The sequence below is a fragment of the Arvicanthis niloticus genome, chromosome 4 (genome assembly GCF_011762505.2).
Source record: "Arvicanthis niloticus isolate mArvNil1 chromosome 4, mArvNil1.pat.X, whole genome shotgun sequence".
Classification (NCBI taxonomy): Eukaryota; Metazoa; Chordata; class Mammalia; order Rodentia; family Muridae; genus Arvicanthis; species Arvicanthis niloticus.
The window spans coordinates 67,830,120-67,844,530 of NC_047661.1; the positions used below are offsets into that span (position 1 = coordinate 67,830,120).

At 49.4% G+C, this 14,411-nt stretch overlaps 2 protein-coding genes across 6 annotated transcripts; one reads left to right on the forward strand and one right to left on the reverse strand.

The window, feature by feature from the left end:
* Window positions 1–91: 91 nt before the first annotated feature.
* Paqr6 (progestin and adipoQ receptor family member 6) lies at window positions 92–6,310 on the forward strand. Of its 5 annotated transcripts, none has more exons than XM_076932695.1 (8): window positions 92–2,038; window positions 2,736–2,811; window positions 3,436–3,563; window positions 3,652–3,854; window positions 3,929–4,055; window positions 4,708–4,804; window positions 5,019–5,169; window positions 5,493–6,310. In XM_076932695.1, exons 1-8 carry the CDS (start codon window positions 2,019–2,021, stop codon window positions 5,765–5,767), a joined length of 1,077 nt encoding a protein of 358 aa, XP_076788810.1. In that variant the 5' UTR covers window positions 92–2,018; the 3' UTR covers window positions 5,768–6,310. The 5 variants fall into 5 exon arrangements, with proteins under 5 accessions (XP_076788810.1, XP_076788811.1, XP_034355235.2 ...); XM_034499344.2 differs by lacking the exon at window positions 92–2,038 and adding an exon at window positions 2,073–2,336; XM_076932696.1 differs by lacking the exon at window positions 2,736–2,811.
* Window positions 6,311–6,388: 78 nt separating this feature from the next.
* Bglap (bone gamma-carboxyglutamate protein) lies at window positions 6,389–7,408 on the reverse strand. Its single transcript, XM_076932701.1, has 4 exons — window positions 7,249–7,408; window positions 7,062–7,094; window positions 6,855–6,918; window positions 6,389–6,655 (listed from the first exon to the last, which is right to left on the reverse strand). Exons 1-4 carry the CDS (start codon window positions 7,310–7,312, stop codon window positions 6,523–6,525), a joined length of 294 nt encoding a protein of 97 aa, XP_076788816.1. The 5' UTR covers window positions 7,313–7,408; the 3' UTR covers window positions 6,389–6,522.
* Between the last annotated feature and the right edge of the window lie 7,003 nt (window positions 7,409–14,411).

Below are 14,411 nucleotides of genomic sequence, written 5' to 3' on the forward strand. Positions count from 1 at the left end.
TGATATGCTAGGCAAGTGCTACACTGTTTGAGAAATAATACACCATCTTAGTGAAAAATCACTCTTCATACTTAGAGCCAACTAAAGCTGAGGCCGAGATCAGAGTCAGCCTGGATGAGGCTGAAGAGATGGCTTAGTGGCTAAAGATGACTTGTTGCTCTTGCAGAGGACAGATTTCAATTCCCAGCACCTACGTGGTGGCTCAGTCGTCTGTAGTCTTCATTTCTAGGGAATCTGGTGCCATCTCCTACTTCTGACTTCCATTCGCACCAGACATACACATGGTACGAATTTATCCAGGCAAAGCACAAAACACAACGGTGACCTTGAACAGAAGATTTTACTAACATTCATGCTTATGCATGCCACAAACATTGTCCTTGAGTTCCTTTCAGGTCCCGTCCCCAGGTTACACTTCATTTAAACAGAAACAGGCTGTAAGTGTGACCATTTGGGCAGACATGAGAGTACACAGAGCAAAGGGGATACATATTGTCAGAATTGCTCCCAAGTTTTTGGGTTGGGTTTGTTTTGTCTGGGTTTGTTTTGGGTTTGGTTTTGTTTTTTCCAGACAGTTAATTTGTAGTAATCCTGGAATTCATTCTGTAGACCAAGCCGGCCTCAAACTAAGAGATTTTCCTGTATCTGTCTCTTGAGTATTGAGATTAAAGGCGTGTGCCCCTATGCCCTGCCAGTGATAGGTTTTTTTTTTTTTTTTAAATAGTTATTCCCAGGGTCTTGCCTACCTCAAAGAATTATGTTTTTGCTGATAAGAGTACAGGGGACTTAATGGTAGACTAGACCTAAATGCTGCTTTTGACCCGACATTGTCCCCTCTGAGATGCCTGTAAGAAATTTGCCTTTAGTTGGCTGTAAGTCACTGTCTCCTGTGTCATGAGAGTCAGAGCCTTGTCCGTGTTAGTGGGTAAACATTTACATCCTCGCCTCCACTCACCTCAAACAGGCCTGGTTAGAATCCTTCGTACCTTTGGGGTGTTTGGAAGCAGTGCTGCCTTAGCTAAGTCCCACTCCTGTCATGTATTAGTCCTTTATAATTGGTTCTATCATTTGAGTTCTACAGCACTACCACTGAACTGTATCAGCAGCACATGCAGTTGAGTTCCAGGAAATCCAAGTAGGCTTCCAAACTGCCACAGAGCCAGCCCAGCCTGGGACTTCGGTAGTTTCTTTCATCTCTCCAAGGTTGACATCACAGGAAGCACCATACCTGTTTTGGAGAAGTGTTTGATGAATCTACTGCCTGAAGCTGGTTTGGTGTTACCAGCTGGGTGGTGTCCTCCAGAAGGAGTAAGGAGTGAGGCTTGAAGTCTTTCGGCTCTTTATTCCTACCCTCCTAGGTTGGCAACTCAGATTATGGCAAGGTAAACCAGTCTGGTACATCCTTCCTTCCCAGGTGGGCCAAGGTTCACCATGAGCAAAACAGGGATTGCTTTTGAGATGCAGCTGCAATTGGTTCTGGAGATTCTGGGAGACTCAGGCCAGTATCCTGGTCAAAGGAGATTAGATCCCAGCTTGGGCTCCTAGCCTGATGTAGACAGCACAGTGAAGTGGGTCCACACACCCTGAAGGGCTGGCTGTGTGAAGGAGGCCAAGTGAGCTGCCTGCTAATGGGGCTAGGCCACCCCGAGCTGCCCCATGACTGGCAGACAAGGCTAAGATTGTTCCCCAGCTTTGCCCTGTCTCTCCATTCTGCCAGGCCTGGCCCACATCCTCGGCCACTTTTTTCCCTGTCAATCTGAGTGGCAGAAACCAGACTCTGCCTGTGAAGTCCAGTCAGTTTGTCTGGGAGCGTGGTCAATCTCTTGGGTAATGCAGCTCACATCTGGGGAAATGGAGGTGAAGCACCTGTCTAGCCTCGCATTCCTTACTGCAACAGAGATCTCCATACTCTATTGCTGAAGACAAAGGGACGTCTCCCCGGTTCATCTCAGCCTTTCCTGGGGCAGCTAGACAGCAATCAGCACAGGCGTCTCTCCTACACCTCATCTTCACTTCGGATGAAGGGTCTGGGGACCAGGTTTGTGTTGTTAAACTGGCAAGATCCTCAACACCAATCTCAGAGGACAAACTGATTGTGAAGCCCCCTAGATCCCAGAAAGACTCCAGAATGGGCGGAGCTAGAGGCTGGAAGAGAGGGTGGGGTTGCTGGGAAGTTTAAGTCTGAGACAGGAGAAAGGGTCCTATCGGTCCAGGTCAGTGGCTCCGCCCACTTCATTCGCCCCGCCCCTCCGCTGGTGCCAAGGAATGTGCTGGGCGAGGCGACTAAGAGACGGGCGGGGCAGGCGGAGCCGAAGCCACCGGGACGCGGCAAACAGGTCTGGGCTGAGGGGCACGGGACCCAGGAGGGGCAGGGTCTCAGAGTACTTCCTAAGGGGATAAGTGGTATCCTTCGTGAAGAGGACGACACCCCCTAATTCCTTCTTAAGCAATTTTCTCGAGGGCATCAATTTTGTGTGTGGAGGTCTCGGTCCTCTATGTGGGGCCTCCTGGAGTCAGGATTCTGGCCGAGGCGCAAGTGGGGTTACTAACAGGAGGCAGCCTCGTTGCTGGGGAGCGCTTCACTGCAGACCTGCAAAGACTGAGGACTTCTGAAGCAGGACTGGATGCCTCAGGCTAGGGCAGGAGGGGAAAGGGGTCACCCGTGTGGCTGACTATAGTCTGAATCTGGTCAAAGGAAACTGGATGGGTGCCAATCCCTGACCTTCTGTCTCCAGGTCAACGTGGAGGTACCGGGCCACCATGCTCAGTCTCAAGCTGCCTCAACTCCTTCGAGTCCATCAGGTTCCCCGGGTGAGGGGCCCCAACCCATCAACCTTGCCCCTCCTCAGAGGACTCACTGGGGCAGAGATTTTTCTCATATTTTGCTATTAGGGAAGTTCTTCCTGCAAGCTAACTTTCTTACCTTTCCATTTCAGTATAGAACCTTGGACCTCTACCCGCATTCCTAAACGTCCCTCCACCCAGCATCCCCTTCTGCAGAACAGCCTGTGCACCGTGTGTGTGTGTGTGTGTGTGTGTGTGTGTGTGTGTGTGTGTGTGTGTTCCCCCATCCTATCTGATCCCAGTATTCTGGTTCTCTTATTTGCCCTGTGGGTTTGGAAGGCTGGTAAGAAAGAGGTTGGGTTGTGCTTGGCTTGGGACCACTGTGATCTCTAGTGCATCTTCTATCATGTTTCCAGACGCTTCTGATTTTGTTTTTTTGTTTTTCGAGACATGGTTTCTCTGTGTAGCCCTGGCTGTCCTGGAACTTGCTCTATAGACCAGTTGGCCTCGAACTCACAGAGACCCACCTGCCTTTGCCTCTCGAGTGCTGGGATTAAAGGCGTGTACAATTAGGCCTGGCTACCAGACACTTTTCATGGAGGGGAAAGGCCTGCATGTGATGACCCATCTGCTCCCCACCTCCACCCCCAGGTGTTTTGGGAAGAAGGCATCATGTCTGGCTACCGATGCCCCACAAGCTCTGCCTTAGACTGTGTCCTCAGCTCCTTCCAGATGACTAATGAAACGGTCAACATCTGGACTCACTTCCTGCCGACCTGGTGAGCAAAGGCTCGGCCTTAGGTTCAGACTGGTGCCAGGTGGGCAGGTGCACTGGGGCCCCAACGCCTGAGCAGGTGCCTGGCGCAGGTACTTCCTGTGGCGCCTCCTGGCGCTGGGCAGCCCGGGCTTCCGCGCCGAGCCGTACCACCTTCCGCTGCTGGTCTTCCTACTGCCCGCCTGCCTCTATCCCTTCGCATCCTGCTGCGCGCACACCTTTAGCTCCATGTCGCCCCGTGCTCGTCACATCTGCTACTTCCTGGACTACGGGGCGCTCAGCCTCTACAGCCTGGGTGAGCTGAGGGCAGTGGGTAGGAGTGGGGTGCAGAGGGTGAGCCCTTAAGTCTCAGCTCGCACCTCGCCACAGGCTGCGCCTTCCCTTATGCCGCCTACTCCATGCCGGCCTCCTGGCTGCACAGCCGCCTACACCAGCTCTTCGTGCCCGCTGCAGCGCTCAACTCCTTCCTGTGCACCGGCCTCTCCTGCTACTCGCGGTGGGTTCTGGGCATTCCCAGTGTCGGAAAGGGTAGGCAGGGCTCACCCCACTGTTATTGAGCCACCTCAATACCCTATATCCCATCCAGTACGAGGCTTTACTGTTGGCCAGTGTGCTATCCTTTATGGCCAACTTATGCTATGTCTTTATGGCCACTTAACAGATGTGACATTTACAATGGGCAGGGATCCTGCGTCCTGAGGGCGTTCTCATATTTTTATAACATGTAAACATATATTTATAAACATATATTTATTGTGTATGTGCCATACCTGAAGAGCTATCCCACCAGACCCTATTCTTATTCCTTCCTTCCTTTTTTTTTTTTTTTTTTTTTTTTTTTTTTGAGTTTCTCTGTGTGGCCCTGGAACTCTGTAGACCAGGCTGGCCTCAAACTCAAGAGATCTGCCGCCTGCCTCTGCCTCCCAAGTGCATAGACACACACATACACCACCATCTGGCTGAGACAGGGTCTTGAACCTGATTTTCCTGCCTCTACCTCCCAATGCTGGGGTCACGGGCATGCCTCAACACACCTGCTTTCTGAGTGTAGCCACTGAGGTCCTTCACCCCTTTTGGCCCCAAATAAATCTCTTCTTGACCTATACTCACCCAGGAGTGGAGACCCACCTGCTTTTCTTGCCTCTCAGGTTCCCAGAGCTAGAAAAGCCGGGGTTCAGCAAGGCTCTCCGCACAGCCGCCTTTGCCTACCCCTTCTTGTTTGACAACCTCCCCCTGTTCTACAGGGTAAGGGCACCAGGGCTCTCCTCAAACCCTGCTCTACCTACTACCTTGACCTCACGGTGGTGGCCCTCCATTTCTAACCTCAGCTCTCTGCCTACCCTCCAGGCGTGGGCCCCTGGTGCCCACCCCCTCAGCATCCCTTCCCCTACCAGATCCTAGATGTACCCAGGTTTCTTCTCCCAAGACCACTCCCATCAGCTCTCTTTTCTTTTACCAGCTTCGGCTGTGTTGGGGCAGGGCCCACAGCTGTGGGCGGGACGCACTGAACACCAGCCATGGCTACCACCTCCTCTGCGCTCTGCTCACCGGCTTCCTTTTTGCAGCCCGTCTACCGGAGCGCCTGGCACCTGGGCGCTTCGACTATATTGGTGAGCACCGGCCTGGGACACTGCAGAGTGAGCTGGGAACATGGGGTGAGCTAGGAAGATGGGGTATCCTAGCCAGGGCATGCATGATAAAGCCAAAGGGATATCCACCACCACCACCAAGTCCCAGCCCCTCCCCAGGCTCAGCAATGACAGAATTTAGGGCTTTATGCAGCTCAGTCCAGTTATTCTCCCAGAACCTCTAGGAGGGGGTCAGGTTTTCTCCTTCTCAGGCCCAAGGGACAGGTGACTGCCCCAGATCACAAGTGACTCTGTCCAAAGGTGGGATGGGTCTTTCTTTACCTAACCAGTCTGTCTGTGTTCAGGACACAGCCACCAGCTGTTCCACATCTGTGCAGTGCTGGGCACCCACTTCCAGCTGGAAGCAGTGCTGGCTGATATGGGATCCCGCAGAGCCTGGCTGGCCGAGCAGGAACCCACCCTGGGCCTGGAGGCCACCGTGGCCACCCTGAGCCTGACAATGATCGGGAACCTGCTCATCATCTCGGCTTTCACAGCCTTCTTGTTGCGGATCCCTGGAACCTGCCCGCTGCTGCAGGCTAGCCCACTGGAAGAGGGACTCCAAGCTAAACAACAGTGAGGCCTGCTGGCATGGAGGGAGGCAGAGGCCAGGCCTCATTGCTATGGAGGAGCCTGACATGGGCCTCAGAAGGTGGCGGCTGTTCTGATCCTGAAAGGGGTGGCTGAAGAGAAGAGGCTCTCTAGGGACTGGTGGAAGGACAGATGACCCAAGAGGCAAGTGGTGAAGGCCTGCGAGGGGACACAGGTACCAGGCAGGAGCAGAGTGGGGGATGTGAGGCCTCTCACTGGGCCTCCGCCCTGCTGCCCTGGAACCTGCCCATCTCAGATCACCCTGAGAGCTTGTTCCATCGGGGCCACATACCCAGCCTGCCCCAGGGCCAGACTGTGCCACAGGTCGGCAACTCTTGGTCTACATACGAGAGGGCTGTCCCACTCACTACTGTGACCAGGCCTTTGCTGATTTGTATGTTTGCATGTGTCCCCGGTGAGCTAATGGTTATGGTGGGGATGGCTGTCGGGGAGGCCGGCTGCGGGACTTTAGGAAGCCACCTCTGGTGCTATCCTTCACAAAGCAGTATAATAAAACAGCAGATGAACTGGAGTATAGCTCTCTGGGATTGAATGTGAAGCCTTCCCCGACCCCTACCACCACCACAATGGACAGACTCGAGCCCAATGGTTCCTCATCTGGACTTTATTTTGGAGCAGCTGTGCCATCCATACTTGCAGGGCAGAGAGAGGGAACAGGGAGGGTCAAGTCCTGGAGAGAAGCCAAAGCTGAGGCTGCCGTTTGGTTTTAGGGCAACACATGTCCTAAACAGCCGTACCATAGATGCGCTTGTAGGCCTCCTGCAAGCCGACCTGCTCCGATAGCTCGTCACAGGTGGGGTTGAGCTCACACACCTCCCTGGTGGGCTCCAGGGGGTCTGGGGCGGGTGCTGGGCCTCTGAGAACACACAGTGGCATCAACCAACATGGGGTACACACACCCTCTTCCCACTGTACAAGAGGCTCCAGGGTCCTGGGCGTGGGGATTGACCTGCACTGTATAGCCTTCAGCAGTTCATAGAGGCCACCCCAGCACAAGTCCTCCCTACTAATATGGAAGGCAAAGGGCCCTGGCCCAGCACCTCCTTCCCACTTACCCAGGCCCAAGGTAGCGCCGGGGTCTGCTCACCACCTCACTGCCCTCCTGCTTGGACACGAAGGCTGCGGAGCAGAGGCACAGAATCAAGTAATTCTGGGTTTGGGAGGAAACATGAGGACACCCAGGCAGAAGGTTGGGGGATCTGGGGGCTTAGGGGACAGGGTAAGGGGCAAGGCTTGGGCTCTGCCAGGCTCCTTGTCAGTACCTTTGTCAGACTCAGAGTTGCTGGGCTTTGCATCTGTAAAGAAAACAGTGCATAGTTAGTTCTGTTCCCTCCCTGCTGTCTCCCTGGTGGCTTGTCTCTTCCCCTTTGCCATTCCAAAGCAGATCCCGAGACCTTTTTTTGGGGGGGGCGGGGGTTACCCGAAGAAATGAACCAGGAGGACACATACCTGCTATGTCAGAGAGACAGAATGTAGCCAGGGCCAGCAGAGTGAGTAGAGAAAGGGTCCTCATGGTAACTGCTAGGTCTGCACCGAGTTGCTGTGTGGGACTTGTCTGTTCTGCACCCTCCAACCTCCAGTACCATTTATATCCGCTGCCTGAGCACCTGATGTAAGCAAGAGAGGCAGGGGATGCTGCCAGGACTAATTGAAGGTCATGTGCTCCGTAGGCCAAACCCAAAGGATGCTGTGGTTGGTGATTGCAGCTGCCTGGGCAAGGCCCTGGGAGCAGAGGGTAGGTCACAATCAGAGACTGCCAGGCTCTGACATGGTCCCAGACATCGTCCCTGAGGGGTTGCTCCACCACCCCTACTGTGTGCTATCTCTCTCAGCCTCAGCTGGAGCACTGGCTGGCCCTAGAGATGAGCGCCCTAGAGTATACCCTAGACATGGTGCAGCGATCTAAAATCAGTTTGGGACAAACTGGGCTCCATTTCTCATAGCCTGTGATTTTCAGTGTCTGCCATGAGATCAGGAGCCAAACCCCAGGGAGGGAGCGGTCAGTAATGTCCTCATTTGCCCAGTGCAGGGCAGCCCCTCTCATCCAGTGGGGAGAAGGGTGGGGAAGTGTCCTGGTTAGTTTTATGTCAACTTGAAAGAAGAATGCCTCAATTGAGAAAATGCCTCCAAAAGATCCGGTTGTAGGGCATTTCTTATTTAGTGGTTGATGGGGGAGAGCCCAGCCCATTGTGAGTGGTGCCATCCCCGGGCCTTGATCTTGGGTTCTATCAGAGAAAGCCATGATGAGCAAGCCAGTAAGCAGCACCCCTCCATGGCTTCAATATCAGTTTCTGCCTCAATCAGTTCCTGCTTGTGTTGGAGACACCCCACATTAAGCTTGAGATGTCTGGGACCCCTAATGACAAGGAAGAAAAACCTGCCAGGGGTACCTTGTGTCAGAGCGCGAGGCAGAGGCCTCTTGTGGACCCTAGTATGAATACTAAGAGGCCCCAGGCCTGTTTCTTTTGGTGCAAGCACCTCGAATGTCATTTCTGCAATTATTCTTAGTATTTCTCGTTCTCTTTATCTATTTACTGTTCTTTTTCTTTCCTCCTTCCTTGATTAAACTGGTATTTGGTGACCTGGCAAGACCTAGTAGGAGCCCACTTAGTATCCAGGAACTAGATGTTCCCAATAAAAGTGAAGCTTGTTTATGAATTCAAGAGAAATGTATGTCAAAGTCACTCGCTCTAGGTGGAAGTAGAAGAAACCTAGAGCCGTGGGCAGAGATGAGTAAGTCTGTAGCTGTTCCCCCACTCTTAGTCTCAATCCTGTATAATAAAAATAAGATATTTTTATCATTAAATTGAGGATAGAATAATATACAGATATTTCCCAGAAAGTCAGCAATGGGTTCCTTGGGTTCAGGGACGATGGGGGCAGTCTCCTAGAAATTCTCCATACAGGGTAGGTGAAGATGTTTTTGTAGACAGACAGACGGGGTCCAAAAATTATAAAGACTACAGAGTCCGAAGTATGACCTCGTGTTTGCCTTTTTTTTTTTTTTTTTTTTTTTTTTGGTTTTTCAAGACAGGGTTTCTCTGTGTAGTCCTGGCTACTGGCTATCCTGGAACTCACTCTGTAGACCAGGCTGGCCTCAAACTCAGAAATCCACCTGCCTCTGCCTCCCAAGTGCTGGGATTAAAGGCGTGCGCCACCACCGCCCAGCATGTTTGCCCCTTTATGAAACTATTCTGTCTCACACATATCTGAAAGATACTGACTTTATAACTGTGATACTGCTGCCCCCAACCTCACCAGAGACTGGTGGTCAGGAGATATATAAAAAAAATTGTGCTTGCTGTAAAACTTTTATGTCTGAGATTGTATAGCTCCCTTTTTTTGTTCTAAATTTGTATTACTCTCTGTCACAAGAAAATGTTGGCACAGGAAAATAGAGAAGTATTTCCTTACCCCGCTATGAATTTTGTAAGCCAATTTTCTTGTATGATTTCAATAAAAGACTGGGGCTGAGTCAATAGGTGAGCATCCTGACTTCCGAGTTCAAGGGCTCACATGCCAAAAAAAACCAAACAAACGAAAGAAACAAAACCAGCCTGTCAGTGTTGTATCTCAGTTGTGTGTTTCCTTATTCGCCTACCCTGGTCCTTGAAGACCCTGATGACCTTGACTCTTGTTGAGGCTGGATCCCAGCATAGGTGGTGCCCAAACTCAGGGCTCTTGGACCTTTAGGGTAAGTAGAAGGCACAATTCAACCTGGTAAGAACCCCACTCTGGGAATTCCTCTGGGAAATCCACTCTGGGGACCCCACCCCCATCCCATCAAAGATTAAGGCTGGGAAGAAGGAGTGGGTAATGTTTCCTTTTCCCCTGACTCATAGTGGGCCAAGTGAATCTTCTGAGAGAGTGATGTATAAAAAGATATTAAAGAGATTATTATTTAAAAAGGATATTCATTTTGAGCAACAACATTTGAATGAATTCATGCAGTTTGTTAAGAAGAGTGGTCCTTGGCTTCCTGGGAAAGGTACATTAGCCAAGGAAGCCTGGGAAAAGGTAGGGAAAGACATTAAATAGATTCTGGAACACCCAGAAGAGGAGGACAAGGCCCCAGAAAATGTGGTTAGCTACTGGTTTGTGGTTAAACAGGCTTTTAATCTAATCATGCAGAGGTCACTGATTTACCAAACTCACCCTGGTTTCCCTGCTGGGAGTGTGGCAGGAGAGTGTACACCTTTAATTTCAAAACCTAAGAAACGTCTCAGCCCTCTCCTGAAAAAAAATTACATGGTGGAATTAGTGATACTTCCCAACTTCTGAAAATAAGGATGATGAACGCCTAGATCCAGGAGAGTGCAGGTTGCATTTTCATAGAGATGGACAGGCTCTCACAGCCCCTCAGCAGGAAGACCAATGGCAGGCCCAGTCCCCGGGGGGCCCCTCAAACAATAGGGACCTCATGCCAACACAATCCCTTCTCCAGGCAGGTGAACAATTGACACCTTGTTCTGTGCCACCCCAGGGAGTGCAGGATTGGACCTGAGGACTCCTGGCCCACATTAATACCTATGGGAGTCTATGGACCCTTGCCATCTGACTCTATGGGTATTGTTTTGGGTCGGGGTTCTACATCTCTTCAGGGGATTCATGTGATTCTTGGGGTTATTGATGTTGATTATACTGGTGAAATTCGGGTTATGATAGCTCCCCCTCGTCACACCTTACAAATTCATTCAGGACAAAGAATTGCTCAGTTGCTTCTCCTCCCACTGATTAGGAAAGGAAATTCTATTACTGCCCTAGAAAGAGGAGATGCTGCCTTTGGGTCTAGTAATATAGTATTCTGGGTACAAGAAATTATTAAGACAAGGCTACTTAAAACTTTGTTGGTACAGGGAGCACCTATAAAGGGATTGCTAGACACAGGAGCTGGTGTTTCATGTATTTCAGGAAAGGATTGGGCCAATGCCTGGTCAACTCAGATAACTGCATCCAATTTAGCTGGAGTAGGCATGGCCTCTAATGTGGCTCGTAGTTCAGAGATCCAATGAAGATTGGAAGGATGGTGAACATGCAGGAACCTTCCAGACAGTTATTATTCCTTCATGCTCTGGGGAAGAGATGTGCTGGATCAGGTGGGTACCGTTTTTATTCCCTCTAAGGAGCCAGTGCTGTTGCAGATTCAAAAAATGGGTTTTGAACCTGGAAAGAGTCTAGGAAAAAATTTGCAGGGACAGGTTCAGCCAGTACTGCCCAGACAGAAACAGAACAGACATGGCTTGGGGTACTCTTCTTTTTTTAGGGGCCGCCGATGTTACAGCTGATAAAATTTCTTGGCTTTCTGATTGTCTGGGTTGATCAGTGGCCCCTTTATGGAGAAAAGATCCAGGCCACCTATGAATTAGTGGAACAACAGTTATACCAGGGGCATATAGAGAAATCAACTGGTTCACAGAATACTCCCATTTTTGTAATTAAAAAGAAATCAGGGAAACGGAGGCTGTTACAAGACCTACAAGGTCAATGAGACTATGGCGGCCATGGGGGCACGGCGGCCTGGCCTTCCATCCCCAAGTGTTACTCCTTTGGAATATCCCTTTTGTTATTGATTTACAAGATTGGTTTTTTGTTTGGTTGGTTGGGTATTTTTGGTTTTGTTTTTGGTTTTTCGAGACAGGGTTTCTCTGTATGGCCCTGGCTGTCCTGGAACTCACTCTGTAGATCAGGCTGGCCTCGAACTCAGAAATCCGCCTGCCTCTGCCTCCCAAGTGCTGGGATTAAAGGAGTGCGCCACTACTGCCCGGCAAGATTGTTTTTTTAACTAGTCTTTTTCGTCCTGATGATAGGAAGCATTTTGCTTTCAGTTTGCCTTTAGTAAACTTACAAAGACCTTACAAAAGATATCATTGGAAGGTGTTGCCCCAGGGAATGAAGAATAGTCCCACTTTGTATCAAAAATTTGTGGCCATGGCTTTACAGCCAATTAGGAGATTCCAGAAGTGATGTTATATCATTATATAGATGATATTCTTTTGGCTTATCCAGATTTGCAGATACTTGAGGCAGCTCTTTCTAGATTGATTAAAGATCTGGCATATTATGGACTGAAAATAGCTCCTGACAAAATACAGAAAGACCCTCCTTTCAATTATTTAGGGTGAAAAATAGAGACTTCTCAGATTTCTTGCAAAAAGATTGTTCTAGATACTTCTCATTTAAATACCTTAAATTATTTTCAAAAATCATTTGGTGAAATAAATTGGGTGCGGCCTTATTTGAAGTTTACCACAGAAGAATTGAAGCCTCTGTTCAATATCCCTAAAGGAGATAGTGCCCCAACATCTCCTAGACAGCTAACTCTTGAGGCCAAGCAAGCATCAGACTTGGTGAATAAAGCCTTGTCACAACTGATGATGAGGTTTGATGACCAGCTCCCAATTTGTTGTTTTAAAGACACAGTTATCACCTACTGGAGTTATTTGTCAAGATCATGGACCCTTGGAATGGGTACATATGCCAGCTACTAATACAACAATTCTGGCTGCTTATTTATGATTTGATAGCTAAGTTAATTGTCAAAGGAAGAAAAAGAATTAGAGAAATTTTAGGAGAAATCTTGATATTATAATATTACCTTATACTGCAGAGCAGGTGGATTGGTTAATTTTTTCGATTCCTTTGCTCTTTCATTTTTGCATTTTACGGGTCAAATTTTGTATCATTTGCCTGAGAATCCCTTGCTTCTACTTCTTTCAACCCAAAAGGTTATTTTTCCAAAAGAATGTCCCCTTAATGTCGTTACTGTATTGACTGATTGTTCTTCCACAGGTAGGGCTGTATTGGTATCTGAAGAGATTACTAAGATTTTTATATTAAATAAAGCCTCTGCTCAAAAAAAAAACAAGTTATTTACCGTTTTCAAAGCTTCTGAATTTTTTTCTCAAGCATGCAATATATATAGATTCTCAATATGTTTTTAGACTTTTTCCTGTAATTGAGACTGCTGTTATTAATTTTGATAAAACTTCTAGGCTGGGCGGTGGTGGTGCACGCCTTTAATCCCAGCACTTGGGAGGCAGAGGCAGGCGGATTTCTGAGTTCAAGGCCAGCCTGGTCTACAGAGTGAGTTCCAGGACAGCCAGGGCTACACAGAAAAACCCTATCTCGAAAAACAAACAAACAAACAAACAAAAACAAAACAAAAAAAAACCAACCAACTTCTATAACTGAGTTGCTACAGTGCAAACCTAGGTGCTGCAGCGCCAGGCTCCCCACTCCGTAGGCACCTGCGGGCTCATACCGCTTTAGACAGCTCTTTGACCTCTGGAAACTTACTAGATACTGTAGAGGAGGCTCGGCTGTCTCAGGCTTTACATCATCAGACTGCTGATGCACTCAGGCAGCAGTTCTGACTAGAGAGGCTGCTGAGCAGATTAAGTCCTGCCCTGCCTGCCCAACTACTGTCCCTGTGGCACAACTGGGAGTAAATCCTAGAGGCCTCAGGCCTAACAATCTGTGGCAGATGGATGTAACCCATGTTCCTTCCTTTGGAAAATTATCTTTTGTTCATGTGTCTGGTTTTTATTTGCTTCTGCCAGAACAGAGGAAGCCTTTAAGGATGTGGTCCAACATCTCTGATGCTTTTGCTTATATAGGCCTCCCTAAACATATCAAGACAGATAATTTTCTGATTTCTGTCAAAAGTTTAACATAGGATATACTACTGGAATTCCTTATAACCCCAGGGTCAGGCTATTATTGAAAGGTCAAATCAGATCCTTAAGCTGCAAATTACTAGATTGCAATAAGGAGATTATAAATACCTATCTCCTCTGCCAGGTAATAAAAAGGCCTGTCTACACAAGGACAGAGCACCTTAGCACCCTGTCTCCCATCTGAGAGCTACCACATCTCCGAGCCTGGGTTGGGGTGGGAGGTCAGAAGGTGACCTGACTTTTTAGTTTTTTGGAGATTTTCTCGTGATACAGACCAGGGTACCCCAAAACTCAAGAGATCTGCCTGCCTTGACCTCCAGAGTGCTGGGATTAGGGAAATGTTCCATTACACCTACCCTTGAACCATCTCTGGTAACTCACCCACCAACCTGAATTCAAATGACACAGGCCAGGTAGGCAGGAAGCAGAGTACCCAGAAGTATAAACCCTGGAGCTTTCTGAAGAATAGCTAGAACAAGGGCCCAGGCTGTTTATGGAGACAGGGGCAGAGGAGAGACCACTATGGTGTCTTCTCTGTCCTTAAGGTCTCACAGACAGATCTGACCAAGCAGCTCCTGGTTAAGGTGAGGCTCTCAGGCAGAAGAGAGGAATGTCTGCCCTATCCTAGGAAGGACTAGCCCTCCCACTGGTGGGACTGTGGGGAAAAGTGGGGTGGGAGAGACAAGGTAAAGTCCTTGTGCTCGGCTACCCTGCAGGCCTCATCACTTTCCTGTGCCCCAGAGAGCAGCACAGGGCAGCACCAGCTCCAGTGACAGCTTGTCCTGACCTCAGGGAGCCCTGGGTCCTCCTGCCCTCTGCACGGGGTGATATCAGAACACCCCTCTTGGCTGCAGGCTTCCAGAGCCCTTAGACAGAGTTCAAGAGCCCAGAAGTGGTCTTGACCTCAGACGCCTGGCAAGGAAGCATCCTCACAGA